Here is a 20,734-nt window from a genome sequence, read left to right as displayed (position 1 = left end):
TATAATAATCATTTCGTCTTATGCCACATTCAAGAACGTATGGTGAGAAAATTAAAGAGTGAATACTTTTTTCAATACATACGTCAGTAAATAGCATCACTAAAAGTGCCGATAATTTAATAGTAGAAGACTTTTAACGCCACTAATCGAAATGATTTTTGAGCGAATCGAGAATGAAGGTATAGTTCGTTTCAAAATAGTGTGGACCAACTAAAAATAGCACGCGCATAACCGTAGATAAAAGATCCACAATGCTTTTATTATCTTTGCATTAAGCCGAATGGGACACAATAAAATTTCAGTTGGCTACCAAGTGTGCTTGCTGTTTACTCTCGGGGTCGTAAAATTTTTATGGTAAAAGTTTTATTGCTTGGACTGTAAGAACGTCGTAAACGTTATGACAATTTTAATAGATATGTTTGTGTTTTTTGTAAACAAAAGGGACAGATTTTTGCCTGACGGCGCTAAGGAATGGAAAAATATCTCTTTCGCCAGTAGCAACTCGTGGAGAATTATAGTAATAGTAGGAATCAGGTTTATCAGGTTTCATTTCATTTCGAATCAAATTCAAGTGGGAAAATGTCGACGTACTGCATTGACATACGTAAAATTAGAAGTTTTCATTAAATACATACACAATTCTGTTGTGTCTTACTCTGCGCTTCAGATAACAGCACCAACAACAGGCAATAGTAGCCTATAGTACACTAGATTTAATCGTAAAAAAAACTCTCATTTTATTGACGAGTAGTAAACTGGAATCTGGAATTGTGTATCGGAATCATACAAACGATTGTGTTTTTGTCTTTATAAACTAGTCACAAAATAAAAGAAAACAAAAATCCTAATTTTTTAGGTGACTTTCAAAAGGCTGTAACTTCGCGAAAAATAGTCGTAGATCGATAAAAAAAAAAAGAAAATTGAAGCTTGAAATTTGTAGTATCAAGAAGTTTTATCGTTAAGGTAAAAGGAACTACCTTTTACATTTTGAATATTATAAAAATTTAAACAAAATTGTGTGAAGTATGTAAACAATAATTGTAGTTAGTGTGCCCTGTTCAACAAGGTGGAATATCGTTTATCTGTAAAAAAACTGTCTTCTCCGTTTCTTTTTCTAAAGCAGAAAACTCGAAAATTAATAAAAAATGGAAACATTTAAGAAACTCAAAATAGAGAATAGAGAAACCTTAATGAATATGAACATAATCTAATGTATGGTAGTTTTTTAAATTATTGCTGTGGGCCTATATACCTAGTCACCATCAGTTATAGACTTACGACCAAATTATCAAATCAAGTTGACTTGCACTTAACTAGGAATCTTTGACGCGCCCTTGTATTTCTCGGGCTAGGCACCGCGGGGGCAGACCCGCTATCAGAACGGAAACCATCGTAATGTAAACATCAGCATGAGCCGTCAAAAAACACATTTTAACAAAATTTATATATTCGGGATGCTCTCGAATATCAAATTAGTAGAGCTAAGGCACAGATTGATTAAATGTAAATATGTTTTAATTAAATGAACATTTTTTCATGTGTAAATAAAGAAAAGAAACAATATTTCAGTTCTATATAACTAAAAAATAACATTTATAGTACCTATTATTTTTTAATTTCAACATAAAAGCAAACTAAAAAAACAGAAGGAAAATGTTCAGATTCCATTCTAATACTTCTGATTCTAAAAAAATCTAATTTCAGAATGTTTATCAGCTTTTCGAAAGGTATTTGTGCGATGATTTTTTTATTAACATATTTTGTAAAGATTATATAATATACAGGGTGTTTCTGAAATAAGTGCGTTCCTTGAAGAGGCTGGTAGAGAGCACAAATGAGCAACTTTTATTAAGCCACTGATGCTGGTCTAAATGCTTCTGTTTTCAAGAAAATTAATTAAGAAAATTTACCATAAATGTGAGCCGACTCTGTGCATCTTGTGCACGTGTGTTGTGTGTTGCAGTATTACATAACTGGCGTATAAAATGTTTTCTGATCAAAAACTAGCAAATATGGTGTTAATATACGGAAAATGCCGGAACAATTTAAATGAAACTTGTCATTGGTATGCGGTCCGTTACCGTAACAGACGACGACGACAACCAGTAGAACAGTGCAGAAGGCAGTTCAAAGGTTACGGGATACCGGAAATGTCCACCTGACATATAAAGGCCGCAACGTGTTTTCGACAACGAAGAAAACATCATAAACCTCGTTGAGGAAGATCCGAGGCACAGTACTCGCGACATTAGCTGAGAAGTGGGTATATATAACAGTATCGTGTGGCGTATACACCCCTATTATGTACATACAAAGGATCTAGGCATTAAATAATAATGATTTTCAGCTCTATTTTTGTAAAGTCTATTGGTAAGTAATTCGTTTATTCGTTTAATTTTTGTGTTTCTCTTAAACGAGATCTGAATAAATTTCAGCACAAAATTTAAATCGTTAAAACTGCCAGCAGCGCTTTCATACTGCAGCGCGCGGCAGCTTCGATATCAAACGTACAGCTGGCTGCCGCACCAGGGACAGCTTTAAATTTGTTTAAGCCTTCATGCGATTTTTTTTTCAATTACAAACGTAATGTTTTAGACCATCAGCTGCTTAATAAAAGTTGCATTTTCGTACCCTCTATCACTCCTTTCAAGGAACGCACTTATGTCAGAAACACCCTGTATAATACTGTAAAACACAAATAAGAAGTGGATCTTATTTGTGGAAGGGCGAAATGGGCGGTGACTATTAGATGCCTTCATTATAGCCATCTTTCTCTATCGCACGGATTTCTATGACTTTTTTTATCGCTCTCACGCAACGGCCGATGAACCATCGGGACTTTCCGACCCTGTATATGGGATGTTCCACGTCAAGCGGATCACCAACCTGGACAAAAATTGCGTGTAACGATCGAGACGTGTAAGGGCTCAAAATTTTCGCCTAGGGGCTTTCAAACGCAACTTTTCAAAAATCCAAAATGGTGGACCCAATATGGCGGCCGAAAGCTGGACAAAACCTGAGTGTACGGCAAAAGCGGGGTTGTGAAAAAAAAATCGCAACCAATCGGCTCAAATTGTAGCTGAGTCGTTGGATGAAAAAATCCAAAATGGCGGATCCATCATGGCGGACAAAAAAACGATTTGAATTTTTAAAAAATAACCGATTTAAACCAAACTTAGTGTCCGTGGGTTTTTGAGGTCGCTGATTACGATTGCTAGGTCACATTTGCAAAATTCAAAATGGCGGATCCATGATGACGGACGAAATTTCGAAAAATCAACCGATTTCCACCAAATCTGGTATATGGGGGGTTTTCGGAAGTCGTTAAAAAATTACAATTCCAGTATGGCGGATAAAATCTTTCACCATATTGAATCCGCCATCTTAAATTTTGCAAATCCTCTTCAAAGCCTCTTACTAGGCGAACACTTTGAGCCCTTATATGTCTCGATCGTTCCACGCAATTTTTGTCCAGGTCGGTGATCCGCTTGACGTGAAACATCCCATATAAAAAAAAATAATGAGAAAATATGTTTCCTTACAAAAAATGTTTGTATTAATTTTCAAACAAATTTTATTTTAATAAATACATGAAACTGGTGATACAACCAAAAATACGTTTTCCTTTTCTTTTTAAAAAAAAAAACAATACACTTTTTGTTGTGATTTATTTTACCTATATAGATACCAAACACTAAGGTACCTTAAAATATTCCAAAAATTCTTTCTTATTTATTAACTGAATATACAGGCTGTAATTTAAATACTACTCCAATATATTTCAGAGATGATTCCTTTACGACGATAAGTTGGTATCGACCTATTTTAGAAACGTCTTAGTGTTTTTGTCAAAAAAGAACCATTTTCGAATTACCACTTTTTTAAATGTAAAATAATACCATAAAGTGAAAAAATATTAATAAAAACTGCTCATTTCAGAGATTTAGGTATACTAATTTTTTTCTACCTTTTTTGAACATTTAATGTCATTGTATTTAAAAGTCATTCTCAATTTATTCAATTGTGATGAGCTTATTGTAGATTTAAAAAAATAACTCGAAAATGGTTCGTTCTCCAAATAAAAAGGGAAGGACATAATTTTCAAAATGCTCAGTGGTATTAATTGACGTTTATTTTTAGTATCTAATTTTTAGTTATTTCTTAATATTTGCAATCGTATTTACGAATATCGAAAAACTCACATCCGTAACAACTGAATTGGATATCCTAGATTTTAACAATAACAAGTTCAATTTTCACGAAATAAAAAAAATAAGTTTTATTAATCCTCTGATTCGGCCAAAAAGGTATTATTCATAGAAAACGTTAATCCAAGTATTTGCAGTGATTCCAAGATTGCAGCTGATTAGAATTTCAGTCACTGCCAATAAAACACCCAATATTGAAGTCTGTTACTTTATTAGGACACTCTTTATACTTCTCAATAAAGATCTATTTTAGAACTATTTGAGTCAATCACACACCTAGTTATTTCAATTTAATCTTATGGCCGAAAAGGTTTTTTTTTACTTACCGGAAAACCAGCAGTTGTTCTCAGCGAATCTCGGTCTCAACACCTCATAATCGGGGTTGCTGCTGAGGTCCAAGGAAGCGGCAATCAGGGTTATGATGAAGGGTATGCCCCAGGCGTAAGCCTCGTAGAGACGGAGCCGGATTCTCTCCTGACTTTTCTCTGTGCTTTGTGGTCGCAAATCCCTGAAACAAAGAAATTACATCAATAAAAGTTCTAATAAAACGAGAATAAAAGCGAAATATTTTTACTGTCCGCCAATGTTTATAATAAACTGAAAGAAATGTTTACTTGACTATACTACTATAAACATTTTAATTGATATGTTTTTAAACTAATAACCAGGCACTAGCTACTATTTTTTCCCAACAGCATGGGACATAAAAGAGTTTATAGAGTCACATGTTACAGAAAAAATAACATTCGACTTTAATTACCCCCTTGTCGTAAAAAGCCGACTTGGACGAAGGTAATGCGAGGTTTCTAATTATTTTTTATGAGCGGTGCACTTCCTCATTCGAGGGACAACAATAAAAATATGCCGTTAAGGCATTAGAGGTAATTAGTCAGAGTTCTGATTAAATCCCAGCTAATTGCAATCGTAAAATAAGAAATGCTTTGGGTCTAGCCGGCTTCGGCTTTTTGTCAGATGTCTACTGGATCCTTCTAAAATTAACTTCCATACGATAATTATCAAGCAAGGGCATTAGAATCATTTTACGATAGTCAATTCGGAATAATTTGAGAAAAGATAAGTAAAATATTTTTTCTACTATACCAACTTCATCAAGAGATGTCGTTTTAGTTTTAACTGTCCAAACTCTTTGCTAAAAAAATCGTCAAACTTCGTCTTAAAAAAAATATTAATTCTTGAATCAACTAAAAGCGAAATTGAAGACACCTAAACCTACCGATATTTTAATGTATTTGGTAGTGACCTTTGAAAACCGCCTCTCAACAGTCTTTCGGCATGGCTATGAAGAACAAGAAACGTCAGTGAACGAAGTTGAAATTTTCACACAACTTTCGAATTCTTAAGTCAAGCCGCCGAAGCGCATAAAATATTGCTCTACAAGCTGCTATCTAGGATAGAGAGGCCAGAGCAATAGCATTAACCAACCAGAAACGTCAGGTCCAAAACGCTCCTGACGGCGAAATTTTCACTCTTGTTTTGAGTCCAGTGGGAAGATCCAACAGGGCAAAATTAGCGGAGCAACCAAGCCATGCATCTGAAAGTCTACTCAGGTGACTTGCAGGAAGTTTAAGATTCCTGGGCAGCCCAAAAGGTCGTTCCAAATCCCTATAGCACGCATTGCATTTCATGTACAGTCCCCCTATACGCATATTGATATATTGGCTCCTATACTGGAAGAAATTACCCAGAAATTTATTCTTTCCTTGAGTGTTCAATGAACCAAAATAAAGTGGAAGAATACAAAAACCTTATGGTATAAAAACAGTGTTCTAATTGCCCTAATTGGAAACTATAGTGAAAAAGTCTAAATCAACTAAGTGTTAGTAGCAGCACAACAGAGTCAAGTTTCGTCAAAAGCAGTATTCAATTGTCACTTCAGAGGCTACAATGGATATGAATAAACATTACAGAGAGCAAAGGCAATTGCAATAAATTCAAAATCGAAGCCGCTTTGGATTTTTGCAAATGTATTTTACTGTTCAATTATCTGAACTCTGCATTATTTGTTTCCATGTTGAGCAAAGAATTTTGGATTTTGTGCTTGTTTTGGACGAAACGACATTTGCATCAAATCTTAGCCATATAAAATCTGATTCTTACATGTAGGAATTGCAAATGTTCTTTTAATTTTCATTTTAAAATAAAGAATAATTGACAATTATAAAAGAATCCTTGTTCTGTATATATTTACGATCATTTTAGAGAGTTCGTCTCGATAACTATTTTATTTTAGAGTAATTACTGGTATCTACGTTCCCTTTCTATATTTTATTGTCAAATATCTATCTGCACCATCCACTTGTTGACTTCAAATTTTCCACCACTTTGACGATTATTTTCTGTTGGTGTCAACTGACAAAAGCCTTACATATCTCCACAAAACAATGTATTAACTTATATTGCTGCATAAATAGATACTAATAAAGCTAAAATATGATTTATTCGGAACTATATAGCAACTACTTCAAATTGGCTCATTGTCAGCCATATTGAAACCTTGCTTCAATGTTGTCTATGAACATGTACTATCAGAATGTACGTTGGTCTTCAGACAAAAATTAATACTGTTTATAACCAAAGAACACTTCTACATTGCATTTCTGATATTATATGATATGAACATCAGCAGTCAGCATGATTGATTCCTGACGTTTTCAGTCCTGAATTATGAAATCCTAATCTTTAGATGCGACCTAAGTCCACTTATAAAAGTAATAGTGGTGGAGTCCTAAGTACGACTAAATCGAATTTTGATGGAGCTCAAATCTATGATAATTTTGCTTTTAATTTTGACCATATTCAATGAAACAAATATGCCAATATCATAGGAATATAAGTACCTCTCAACACTTCTGGAAACTTTTAATAACATGTCTGATTGTCTTAATTAGATACTACATCTTACTTAAATTGTATCAACAATATCGAATGCAATATTTCTTCCAATCCTGGTTAAGTTTAGATCTTATTTTAATAACAAGAAGAAACTCTTGCATTGTTGTTGTCCTTTTCGTGAAAGCAGAGCAGAGTCTTTCCTTATAACATTATTCTTTTTAAAACCCAATACTTTTAGGAGTCAGTTTTGATCCCAGACTCATTTAACGACCATATTTATGCAATCGTTGTTAATGCTAATAAAAATATGGGATCGAAGTACATGCTTGTTCATGTGCTTCCTTTTGTTTAATATGAACTATTTATGTATCTGTTTTAATTTGCTTTTTCTTATTTTTATTATTACTTCTATATTTTTACGGCAATTTCTTTTTGAATGTTTTTTATACTTTACATAAATAAGCTGCTCTGTAAATGGTTCATAAGTTCATAAAACCAACTTAATAATGACTGAAATATTTTCTATTATTTACTTTTTTGTTAATGGTTTATTTAAATAAAACAATAGTAGTTTATTGATAGATTTAAATAATAATATGCGAAGCATTATTACTTGTGTTTTAAACGAATTTGGGTATCTCAATCTATTTAACAATTTAACCAAAGATGTACTATCAACAAAAATAACGTTTTTATCTTATCTTATCTGTGATCATATTTTAAAGAAATTGTTTTTTTTATTTTTCATTTGGGACAAGTCAGACCAGTAAAATAAAATCTTTACACAAGTGTACAAGAACACTGGAAATCATTTGCCAGCAAAAATCGACCCCTACAGAGGCTGATACATAGGCAAGAGGGATCACCGCAAATTCTTTCATTGTTACTGACATTCAGTACACTCCAGATGACGTATGCGTCGGAGGGAACAAAACTACTACACTTATTCCTATCTCGAATTCGAATAGTGGTAAATTCTTTACGATATAGATTTGACATGGTCGAGAACAGCTGCAATTTTGTTTTATATCCCAATACTTGGGGGTTGTCAATACTTGAATTATTCAACTTCAATTATTCATTCATTCAATTATTCATCATTTGTTAAAAATTCATCGGATTTTAACAAAATGTTATAAATATTGAGAGAACATCATATATCTATTCTCTATCAAAAATTGTGCGTTATCGATGATTATAAAAAAATAGACCAATCCAATCTTCAATTCAATTTATTATTTTACAAGAGGTAAAAAAACAACCATATTTTTTATTGTTGTTTAAGTATGTTTTTAAATCATTATATTTATAAGATCTTTACGGCACGCTTGAAATCGTAATTTATGCTTTAATTTTATTATCGCCACGTGAGATTAACTCTGTCCATATTTCGACTGTACAGATGTTGGAAAATATTAATAAAACTTAAGTACCCATTTAATAGTAGACATACGAAGGAATCTGAAAGATTTTATAGCAAGGATCGTACGGTAGGTTGGTCCTAATTTTCGTTTTTTACGGCTTTGGAAATGATTACAAAATTAAATTGAGGTATGTACGTTGGAAATGTTGTGAAAGAATAAATGCTTACATTAAGATTTCCAGTTATATTGAATTCCTCGATTATAGGTTAAAAAATATCGGTAAATTAATGTTTTAAATAAATTTGAAAGGATTTTTAACAAAAATAGTGTTTTCGTAACCAGTTTTTTATTTAGGAACGTTTATATTGTTATACGTGGTTTAGAACAATCTAATTTTCACTCGAATTCTTTCAATTAACAATAATGGATCCTTACAACACCAATTTAGTTTAACAATTTAATTATACTACATATGGAGTCAAGGTCAAGGCAAATTAATTGAAGAATCGGTTAGTATCTTTTTTTTAGAGCAAATTCAACATGAAATAATATTTAACGATCCTCAGAAGCATGATACAGGATGTTCGTTTATTTTATTACAGGAATATTTCATGAATTACGACTTGAGAATGTTTTTCAGGTTTAAAATTAAAAAAGATATAAAGGCTGATTCAAAATTTAATACAAAGAATTTAGGGGCGTATTTTTAATGTAAAAATAAAACTTTTTTCCTATAAACGTGACGTGAATTTTTCACCGTAAAGTTATAAAATTTGAAACTATGGTGTACATTTAACTCTTCATCAGCCAATATCTCGGAAATGGTTGGTCTGATGTTAGGGCCAATTTAATTCAAGTGTACCCTTATAGGTGCCGCACTCTACAAGCATTATTACTAAAAAATAAAATAAATTAAAAATTTGGAAACCCTGTATATCGAAAACTAAGGATTATAGAAAAAAATATTCTTATTTTGACCTCGAAAACAAATTTTCGAAACTTTAACAACTTTTTGATATTTTGCATTTGTCTGTTTTTCCCAGTGTGACATTTTTGATAAGGCAAAATCTTTTTCATAAAAATAACCCTTGACTGTTCCTTCTGGCACAAGCCTTTAGTTCATTAATTTTTTGACAGTTGACAATATGCCCAATAAGAAAGAAACAAAAAAGTGTATATGTACATTGTAGTATATACATGGTGATTCAGTCATAATGTCATTAATTTTAACCACATTTTCGTAAGGCTTAATAAAGATAGAAAATCGAACGAATCTTACTCGAACCTTTAAAAAATAAGCAAATTATTCTTTACTTCGCAACACATTTTATGACAGGGAATATGTCGGCGGACTAGTGTTCGAACGTGGAAGCGAAACAGCTGATTTCCCCAGTCGAACATTGAAGCGAAACAGCTGGTTTCCCCAGTCGTCCTGAATTTTGCAATAGGTTTCAAAATCAAAATGCAGCGGATCCCAACTTTATTAACAAAGTGCTATGGACGAAGAGTTCTTTTTTAGCTGTACTAGCATTTTAACTGGGTACCATACTACTCTAAAGCAATAAGTCACTAAGTATACGTACTACAAACTGAATAATTAATTTAACATAATATTAAAAACTCATATTCAATTTTAAAACAGTAACAATATTAAAATTACTAAATTGTAACCTAACTTTCGTAAACAATTATCCTTATACATTTATTTTTATGAACAAATAAATAATATTTGTTAATATTTAAAATGTAAAAAATTATCTTAATCATTCTAAGTAAAAAGATCTGTCTTTTCCCTGTCGTTCACTACGGATTAAAAATGCAATAAAAGCTAGGTTACTAACCGAATATTACGGTATTTTTTTTAAATCACGTATTCTGCTCAATTTTCCATATCTTCCCTTAACATTAATGACATTATGACTGAATCACTTTGTATAGTGCAATATTAATGAAATATGTTTTAATAATTATTAAAAAATAGCAATTCGGAGCACAAAATGATGAAATGTCCTAATAATTACAAAGTTATATTTAACCAAATCGACAAATTTTTACAAACTATTGTATCGACAATGGCTGGTCTGAAGACCCAACATAATATATGCCACGAGCCGCCACTGTCAAGGTAATTATAGTCGATGAACACCACGTAATTTTCACATTCAACCAATGAAAGCGATGCTTTAGTACCGCTCTTTCTAATTTATTTCTAAGAAGGTAATTTTCAAACTTAATGATCCTTATACGAGCACCTATCAGTTACTGTCACAATCCTGTTCGTCTCTTCCAACTAAGAAAAAATCGAGGTTAACAACTAATAATTAATCATCATCGATATTGGCTCCTTAGTCAAGTCGTTAGACACAGTTATACTGAATGCTGTTCACGATAACGGCTTTATTTATGCATCCGTCGCTAAATTTAGAAAATTAAGTGGCGGCCAACGCCATTAATAAATAACCATGTAAATCATTTATAATTATTGGTATGGGTTCCTCACCGACCTCTGAATTCGTTTTATGAATATTGATGGATAAATCTGGACAATTGATATCGTTTATGTACAATTGGTACCACCGATACGTACTTATATAAATAGAGATAATTATTATTGCCGATATATCTTTGCTTTATTTCGTGGATTTATTGTATTTCCGTCGCCAAGCTTCATGACCAGCGATACGGAGTGTTCTTGGAATTGTGTCATGAACTTGCAGCAAATCCAACTGTGGTAATATTTCCTCGTTTCCTTTCCTGGTCTTTAAATACGTTCTAATGACGAAGAAAACTACTATTGTTTTTTCAATATGAGTCCTACTTTGGCCGTTGTTTTTTAAAACTAATATTAACCTAGTATAATGATTTATATTAGTGTTATTCAAGCAATAGACACAGCAATCGTTTTATCGTGTATTTTTTCTTCAGTTTTACATAAAGGACTTCGCACAAGCCTTGTGGAAAATGGCTTGCTCAGGAAGGTGAGAGCTATATCATATTTCAATATCAGCCATTTTGACCGCAAGCCATTTTTCATAAGGTTTGTGCAGGGTCCTTTAGTAGTATTTATTAAAAAAAACTTTGATGTAGTGTAATAGTAATTTATCAATTTTAAGTCAGCAATTATATTCTAAAATGTAGTAGTGCAGTAATAGGAGACGCAGCAGTCGAGGTGTCAAAAGCGCGACTGAAAAATTCCACTGATACATTCGAGGTATGATGAATAAAGTGAAACACTGGCTTAAAGGATAATGAGTAAGAACAGAATATCAAATCAGTTTATTGGATTCCAAGTTGTATTTAAAGAGAAAAATATATTTTTTGATGTTGGTCGAAATAATAAATGGGTGACGTGATACTATTTATTACAAGTTCGAACACACTAAAGTAAGGGAGCAGTTTTATACAAGTTATAAAATCAGCCACTATCAGCCCTAGCAACCTGTTCAATACTTTTTATCAAAACAATAATAATACTAATAAAAGCCACTCGGTTATAATTGTCTCCTCAATTGAATGATGCCGTTGCTTCAGGGTTTTCACTTTTGTTTCGTTCACAGGGGCATTCCCTTGTGCGTTCCTCTATCCTATCAGTTTATTCTTTACCAAACATGTACATATATAAGGAAGTGTTTATAAAAGTTTGATAATGATGGCCTTTCACACGCAGGCTAGAACTAAACACCGGAAGATATAATAATTTAGTACTCAAATATGTTGTAACAAAAACAAACAGCCCTCCAATATTCCATCGACGGTGACAGTTCCTCGAGTGGCTATGGAGTGGTATCGGGGTTTATATGCGGTTACTAGAGTGATGCCGACATATATTTGTTATCATTGTGACAGAAATACCCAGTTAACAAAAAAAATAATAATTTTTGCAAATAGGTACAATTTTAAAAATAATGCAAAGCATCTTCATTTTCGGTTGCAAAAATTTGTAAGAAGACGAAGCAAATGCAAATGATTTTGACATATATATANTTCAAATTCAAAACTCTTTCATTCCAAAACTCTTCCGCTACAGCAACAATGTTCGCGGTGCGGGAGCACGTCGTTCAGGATATATATATATATATATATATTAGCAATAAAGTGCAGTTTGTGAAAATTTCAGGTTATCTTCTTATAAAGAATCCTTGTATGTACAGAACGCCTACTGAGTTTTTTAGTCCTGTTTTTAAGTCTGTAGGAGTCAATTTTTCAACTTGCCCACAGCAACCTCTTCTCACCTACGCCGCTGTTTATAACAGCTTTATTTGCTGCCTCGAAGCAAGAACACAACGACAGGTATGAGAGACAGGAAGTGCAGCACGCGCAAAATAAGTACAATCCCGCTAAATTTACTTGTCCCCAGACGACGCAGGTAAACAGCAGTTTTACTGTCGTTGCCCGTTAATGCTGGATACTCGCGAGTTGTTCTACCGTTGCGCCTTCTTTGATCTTGGCAAGATTGCTTTTAAAGAAAAGAATCGTCGGACTGGCGAGGCGTCTTCTTGAAATAGAAGGATCAAGTTACCAGTGCGGGTAAAAGCGTTTGTTTCGCTGCTTGGCAACTCAGAAGATGTTAAGGAGGTATATCGGGGTCCGAGGGAAGTGAGGAGCGCAGGGGGAGGTCCTATGCTTTTCTTATGGGACTAAAACTCGCTGCCAATTTGAAAAAATTAAATTCTATTGAAATTATTTGCGATAAACATTATCCATAATAGCAAAGAAATCTACTCACATGCACATAGCATACATATTGACTAATTAACAACATAAAAATATCACATTTAAGTAGTTTTAAATTATATTTAATGAACGCATAAAGACTATGTAGATGTGGCAACAGCGCTAATAATTGACTAGCAGTTTTACACACTGCAAACCTACAGACCTCGGACATCGAAGATATTGCGCGTCAAGTTCGGGTAAAGATGCGTACGCGTTCAAAAATGTATTGTGTGTAAACTATGTACAATATAATTATTATATATAGCAAATATATCGTATTAGCCTCGCGAAGATTTGTATCATTTATTTAAAATCTGTAAATCATGTGAACTGGTAAAACAACGAGAATTATGTTAATTTAGTTCTAAAGAAATGAAATGACACTCGTGCCCATCTCTCGTCCAAGTCAAAGAAAATGTTGGATGCAATTTTGAAGATTCTGTGATAGAAATTACATTATTACTCACTGTTCGTGTTTTTAATATCTATTTTAGTAATGTTACAAAAGTTTTGCAACTATAACTAATTTTTTAGATATAACGTTTGCTGAGAAATATTTATGTTCCTTTGTTATTCCGTACAAATGCTTTTATCTCAAGTATTACTAATTATATTAATCAAGTAAAGAAAACTTTATGTAACCCTTTAGTGTTTTAAAAACATTACAAAAAATAATCTGTTGTGGATAATTTATTGTTGATAACAATGTACATGGGATTTAGGAAAAATGTATATGTTTGAAATCAATTTCGTTTTTATCAAGTCTTTCAAATGTATTCCCTCCTTGCTGTCAGCTGATGGCGACGTTGCCACATTAATCCTCAAGTCAGACAGATATGCAATTATTGGTTTCTGTTTCTAATTAATACAGCTCTACTATGTTCAAAACTTACATTAGTTTTACATCAAAAATAAGATAATACTGTGTAGGTACTATCTATGGAAAAGTTTTGTTTCAAAATTTCTAACTTTTTTCTCAGTTATGGGCAAAAAAGACCCCCACCGTCCATCTTCGCTATGTAAACCTATGTTAAAATGAACAACTTTCAACAACAATATCTCAAAATCTAGATTAAAAAAAAAATTCAAAAAAATATGACGCACAGAGGAAGCAGTGGGTAATACGCTATATAAATTTCAAGTACATCTGTGCATTTGAGTAAACCCGATATACCTCCTTAAGTATAGTCAATTTTAAGGCGTATTCAAATAATGAAACACAAATACCAGATAATTTTGTCGCCAGAAGTTGTCAAAGTTCAGAAATTAACAGTTCATAAAAAAATCCCTAACAGATTTCAAGTAAAATAACCCCTCAGACAAAAAATCGTAGATGGCCTGTACGGGTTGGCTGAGAATTGATTCTGTGCTTGCATACATTAAGACAACCTGTTATTATTTAAATCATTTCGAATAATATTTACAATTGCTGCATTGTAAATTTAAGTACTATATTTTCCTGCATTAAGGGTATTTGTGGGTGTACTTAAATCGCCCCATTCCACCCCTAAGCCCGGAACAACCAAAAAAACACTGGCAGGTAATTCTTGGAATACGAATATAAATGTGAAATAGCAAAGGAAGCACCTCACTTGTACCTACAGTCTGTTACCTGACATTATCGATATCTCAGAGCAACTTTAACTATTTTAAGCATCGTGTAAATGTTAATTTTATATTTATCGGAAAAACACAGATTTGTGTCGAAATATTATCACACACATTCCTCGTGATACACCACCCTCAGTATCCCATTATGGTCTAATAATACCCCATCAGCACGCAGCTGGGATCTAGCCTTCCCATCTCCGTGTCACCAGATAAACACCAGTTCGGCATTCAACACCTCCGAGGGGGAGATTTCAATGCTAGAAAACGTCGGTAAACACGGAGATGAAACGTATGATATGAAGCGCGCTCTTTTGTCCTGTCCATCGTGTACCGTGTAAATGATAGATAGAGTCGTTTATTTGAACGATGGCCTGATGAATCGAAAATAAGTGCTCGTTTATCAGAGGGCGAGGAATTAGCACCGTTTAGATGGAAGGGATGGATTTGTTGCCTCAGGGGGATGAGAGTTGAAAGCTTTTGCTCGTAGTTGCAAATTTATGAAACGTTCACTTTATTTCTAGGAAGTAGATACTGTAAGAGATATCGTCAAAACTGAAATAAATTTTTCGCAAAGAATAAAACATGAGTTTTTACTTAGAAAAAAATGGTAAGTTATAAATTGAAAACATGCATTAACATGTGGGAACTGATGTGCTTCAAATTTTACCATGTTCTGAGTCCAGTGTTGGAAATCGCCCAAGAAATTCCAAAACCTACTAGGGCGGTACAGCTATCTCTGATGAGGGCAACTAGCCTGTCAGCAAAGCCACCCAGACAATACCGCGCAAAATCATATTTTCACCAATGTTTCGAGTTTTTTAGTAAAACAGCACAAAATATACAAAAATCAAGCCACTACCAACGGACGATGTAATGAATTTTCATCCAATCTCATTTAATAGTCAAAATAGTACTAGGTCTCGTGGAAAATCAGGGATAGAAAAACCTGAGAAAAAACAAAAATACATTAAATAATTTTTTGAAACAAATGTCACTGTCTCGCAATATCTCGCTTGTTATTGGAGATAGACCCATCAAACCTTACATCACTGTATTCGTAAGAGAAAGCTTTATCCGAATATGACAAAAATATGCAGAGTGTTTGTTCCATGAGAAAAAACAAACTTATTGGCCGTCCAGCTTTTCTGGATCCCCCTGTATAAAACTGGATCATCTTAAAAGATGCCCCTCCCGAGAACAAAATCGACCTGTCTCGGCGTTTTTTTTAAAATCACTCTCATAAAAGTTACTGTATAAAAGTTATAAATTTTGTTCCAAACTTTATCATCACGCTGTATACAAGGTGTTTCAGAAAGACTTCCCGTAAATGCAGGGGGTGATAGTACGACAAAAAATAAGAATTTTTTGTACAATTTTATTTTCTAAAAATAAGGTATTCTTGTTAGAACTTCCTAATGTGGACGGTTTTCGAGAAAAAAGACTTTTAATTGAACTCTTACAATATTGCGGTGTATAAAATAAGTGACTTTTCTCAAAGTAGGCTTATGTTAAAACTTATTGATCAGTGTCTCATAAACAAGGCATATATTCATAGTAATATTTTAAACTCTAATTAATTTAGCCCGAATGGTAAAAAACCTACCTTAAAAAAATTAGAACTTAAAATGTAATAGGAATGTAGCATGACTAGCGCCCTCTATGAAATATCCAAAAAATAATTAAACCAGCGTCCTTAAAAACCCCGGAATACCAAATTTCATAAAAATATTTCGCACCGTTTGGAAATTTTCGTAAAAATTCTTTTTTAAAAAATTTTATTTTGTCTCTCTGTATCTCGAAAACAAGAGGAGATAGGAATTTATAAGACAAAACATTCTTATTTTTTGTTGTACTATCACCCCCTGTATTTATGGAAGGTCTTTCTAAAACAACCTCTATAAAATATATATATGTATTGTTTTTGGAGATGCATCTTTTATTTTTGGAAATCCAAGGTATACTATTCATTATCTTATCACTAAAAATAGTGTTTCGAAAATAAATCGTCCACCAAACTGCACATAAAATTTTGACGATACGTTTAAATTTTCGTTGATAATGTCATAATTTAGATAAATAAGAATACAATTTTTATATGAAACAAAGTCAGATATTCTTCGAATAAATTAAACAATAAGTCTGAAATCAAACTTTGTTATATGTATAAATAACTTCATAATAAAAAAAAAATTCAGCATGTTACTTACTCCTCAACATATTCGATGAATTTATTTTGATCTAAAGTATAAAATATACAATACACATCTAACATCGTAATCTTTTCTCATAATATAAGTAAAAAAAATGTTTTCTTAAATAACTAAAATCTTTCTAGAAAATTGTCAAAATTAGTAAAAAATTAAGTTCAATCAAAAAGTACAAATGAAATTTGTTTACATCAAACATTTTAATATGTATTTTTAACAGCGGTCCCTAAAATATGGCCACACATAATGTATAGAAAAATTAAGTACAAAAACCACTAGAATTAAACATTAAATACCTGTCAATAATTTATAGATTGTAATTAGATCTGACTGTTAGATACTTAACATTCAAGTTTTTCAAAATTTTTCTCTCTATAGTAGTAAACTAGGTATTATAATGATTTTTGAGAAATAAAGGACACAGTTTATTTCTGAACTTGGGAGGAGCGAATACGCGATTGGTAGAAATATTTTTTGCAAAGAATTTGTTTTAATACCTACCGACTTACCACAATAATACAAGGGAACATTTTTGGAACCGCTGACTCAACTGTTAGTTCGACTGATTCTGTTCATCACAAAATATGAATTTACCCCCTTATAATTTTTCTCTTTCTATGTAGGAAAAAATAGTACATCACATACAGCAATTTTAGAAATTTTTATTGCGATTTCATAGCAATATATTTCGTTGATACAGACAACATCATTTTACAGTTTCAACGGTTTTGATTATTGAAAATACTTATTATTAAAACACTTATCTCCAAGTTCGTAAATGCCTTGTACAGTTGTTAGTATGGTTCGATTTGGTCTCCTATAATTTATTCAAAAATATAATGAACGCCACTGGCACGTAAACGCATTGCTCTGATTTACATTTTCTAACAGCCTCCCGTGGGGGTGCTAAAGAATGAACATCCGCTCGGGCTCGACCTTTTTATAAAGAGGTGAGATGGCAAACGGCTGTCTACATCTCCCTCAAGATTACCATTAACTGACATTAGCATTACTTTGTCACTGTCACTTCAACGCGAAACGATTTCCCGTTTCCAACCTGCAAATTGCTTCAAAATAAGCGTGGATAATTGGGAGAGTTCCGCGGACGTACGTCGGCGTGATTTTTTCAAGACTTGGCGCTTTCTCACGTCAAGGTTTTTAATATGGAACGCTGTTACAGTCCGTCCGTTCGTCCGCATCATGATCACATTATCTTAAAAAAAAACCCTTAAGCACATCTACAAGGTGTAACAGCGTCATTGCGATAAACTTCTACGATTTATTTGACAGAATGATTAAAATTTAAATATTTTAGAAACATTTTTAAAGAGCGACGCAAAATTTGCATAGCATTGATGTTAAATTTGATTAATATTATAATTATTTTATAATATTTACATACATTCATTTTGAAGAAAACAATTCTAACACTTTTCTAATACCATCAGATTCCGTCATATCAAAACCGAAAAAGTGAGGAGTAATTTTCATCTGTTAATGTTTAAAGCAGATGAAAATATAGAAAAATGTGATGTAGAAAAAAATTGTACAACTAAAAGTTCTTTCCAGCGGCATTAAAACACGGATATTATTTATGAAAAATAAGAAAAATTACCAGAGCTCACTCTTGGTGTGGATAAACGGGGTGTCCAGAATCGCATAAGCCAAACTTACCTGATGGTAAAACACCTCATTAAGAGAAAAAAAGTCGAATAAATAAAGTCGAATAAATAATAAATATAGGCTGTAGAACGTTTCATTTTTGGAATACAGTGTCGAATTTTAAAAAATTATATCACGTTTATTTAAATGTTTTAAGCTGTTCGACTGATGAAACTTGGGGCAATGACTTAATTAATTATAAGCAGAAATTCGCCTATTTGATCCAGAGATCTATCATCCAGTAGCGGAAATATTGCTAAATATCTTCAATAGAACGTTACTGAGTATTTTGGATATTAGATATACAGTGTGTCCTTTTAAGTTCTCTACAAATGGGTAACTTTTTTATTATTTAAACTTACATTTAATTTTTAATTCCAAGTAACATTTTCCCATTACATTTTTTTCTAAAATAAAAATTAATTGTCCTCCCTTGTCAAATTTGTTTTTTTATTTTTGACCACTCTGTATATGCTATTTCAAGTATGAAAAGTTTAATACCATTTTTTCAAAAAGCAGAACTTACGAGTATTATAAAGAATATCTTTTTTTTGTCAAATTTATAAAAAAGTTACCTATTTGTAGAGAACCAAAATGGACAAAAAAATAGGACGTTCCGAATCTAAACATGAGTTAATTTTTAATTCCAAGTAACATTTTCCTATTACATTTTTCTCTAAAATAAAAATTAATTGTACCCTTTGTCAAATTTGAATTTTTTTAATTTTTGATATGCTATCTCAAGTTTGAAAAGTTTATTACCATTTTTTCAAAAAGCAGAAAGTACGATCAAAAAAAGTATGGCAGGACAAAATTTTGTTTTTTAATGAAATACTCAACGTTATTATTCGCTTTTCTACATCAATATCTAAACATTTTTCTGATTCCGGTGATTTATGTTTTAAACATATCCCCCAACACCCAACAGTACAAGACATCATAAAATTCTTTTGTTAAAGTATTAAACTTGATGTGATTTCTATCAGCAACCTTTAAATAAATTTGAGTAGATGAGGTTCGTTTACAATATTTAATTACACTATTAAGACAATGTCAGATAAAATATGTACGAAGCTCAACGTGGATATTATATCCTAGTCGAATAATATACATATACTCGTATATGCTGTTCCATTTAACAGCATAATTTTACTGTCATTCAGTTTTCTGATTACACTGTTATTTTTCTTATTGCCTAAAAAAATTTCATATCACATTGATGATTCTCGAACTACTGATCAAAAACTGTGTTAGGAAAATAAGTTACTCTAGTTTTTTTTNTGGTTGACTTTTCGTCCATAATCACTAATCAGTTGCTAAATCATTGTCCCAAATTTCATCGATCTACGTCAAACATTTGAAGAGATATTTAAATAAATGTGATATATTTTTTAATTTAAAACGATCTATTTTTATATAAACTTTTTTTATTTTATCCTACATTTGAGTGATAACCGTTGATAATACAACACAGTTTTCAAAATTTAATTATCTTCTTAAAGCAGTAGGAATAAAATTTACAGTACGATCAAAAAAAGTATGGCAGGACAAAATTATGTTTTTTTAATGAAATACTCAACGTTATTATTCGCTTTTCTAAATCAATATCTAAAAATTTTTCTGATTCCGGTGATTTATGTTTTAAACATATCCCCCAACACCCAACAGTACAAGACATCATAAAATTCTTTTGTTAAAGTATTAAACTTGATGTGATTTCTATCAGCAACCTTTAAATAAATTTGAGTAGATGAGGTTCGTTTACAATATTTAATTACACTATTAAGACAATGTCAGATAAAATATGTACGAAGCTCAACGTGGATATTATATCCTAGTCGAATAATATACATATACTCGTATATGCTGTTCCATTTAACAGCATAATTTTACTGTCATTCAGTTTTCTGATTACACTGTTATTTTTCTTATTGCCTAAAAAAATTTCATATCACATTGATGATTCTCGAACTACTGATCAAAAACTGTGTTAGGAAAATAAGTTACTCTAGTTTTTTTTCTGCATTTTGACGAGAGGATTCAGTTCTCAAAATATGTCGCTACGTTGCTATTTACACCCAGTATACCATAAAAATATAGTAGAAGTAAGTTG

The 20,734-nt window shown here is 32.2% G+C and overlaps 1 protein-coding gene across 1 annotated transcript in view; it reads right to left on the bottom strand.

The window, feature by feature from the left end:
• Positions 1-20,734, bottom strand: part of LOC108912284 (probable G-protein coupled receptor Mth-like 1) — a 227,511-nt gene that overhangs the window by 51,333 nt on the left and 155,444 nt on the right. Inside the window, exon 4 of the mRNA XM_018717484.1 lies at positions 4,535-4,716. Coding sequence (XP_018573000.1) covers positions 4,535-4,716 — 182 coding nt within the window. The remainder of the gene's footprint in view (positions 1-4,534; positions 4,717-20,734) is intronic.

Source organism: Anoplophora glabripennis, unplaced genomic scaffold, assembly GCF_000390285.2.
Source record: "Anoplophora glabripennis isolate ALB-LARVAE unplaced genomic scaffold, Agla_2.0 scaffold35, whole genome shotgun sequence".
In the NCBI taxonomy this organism is placed as follows: Eukaryota; Metazoa; Arthropoda; class Insecta; order Coleoptera; family Cerambycidae; genus Anoplophora; species Anoplophora glabripennis.
The sequence above is the reverse complement of the archived record's forward strand: the minus strand, read 5'-3'. Positions and strand labels throughout refer to the sequence as shown.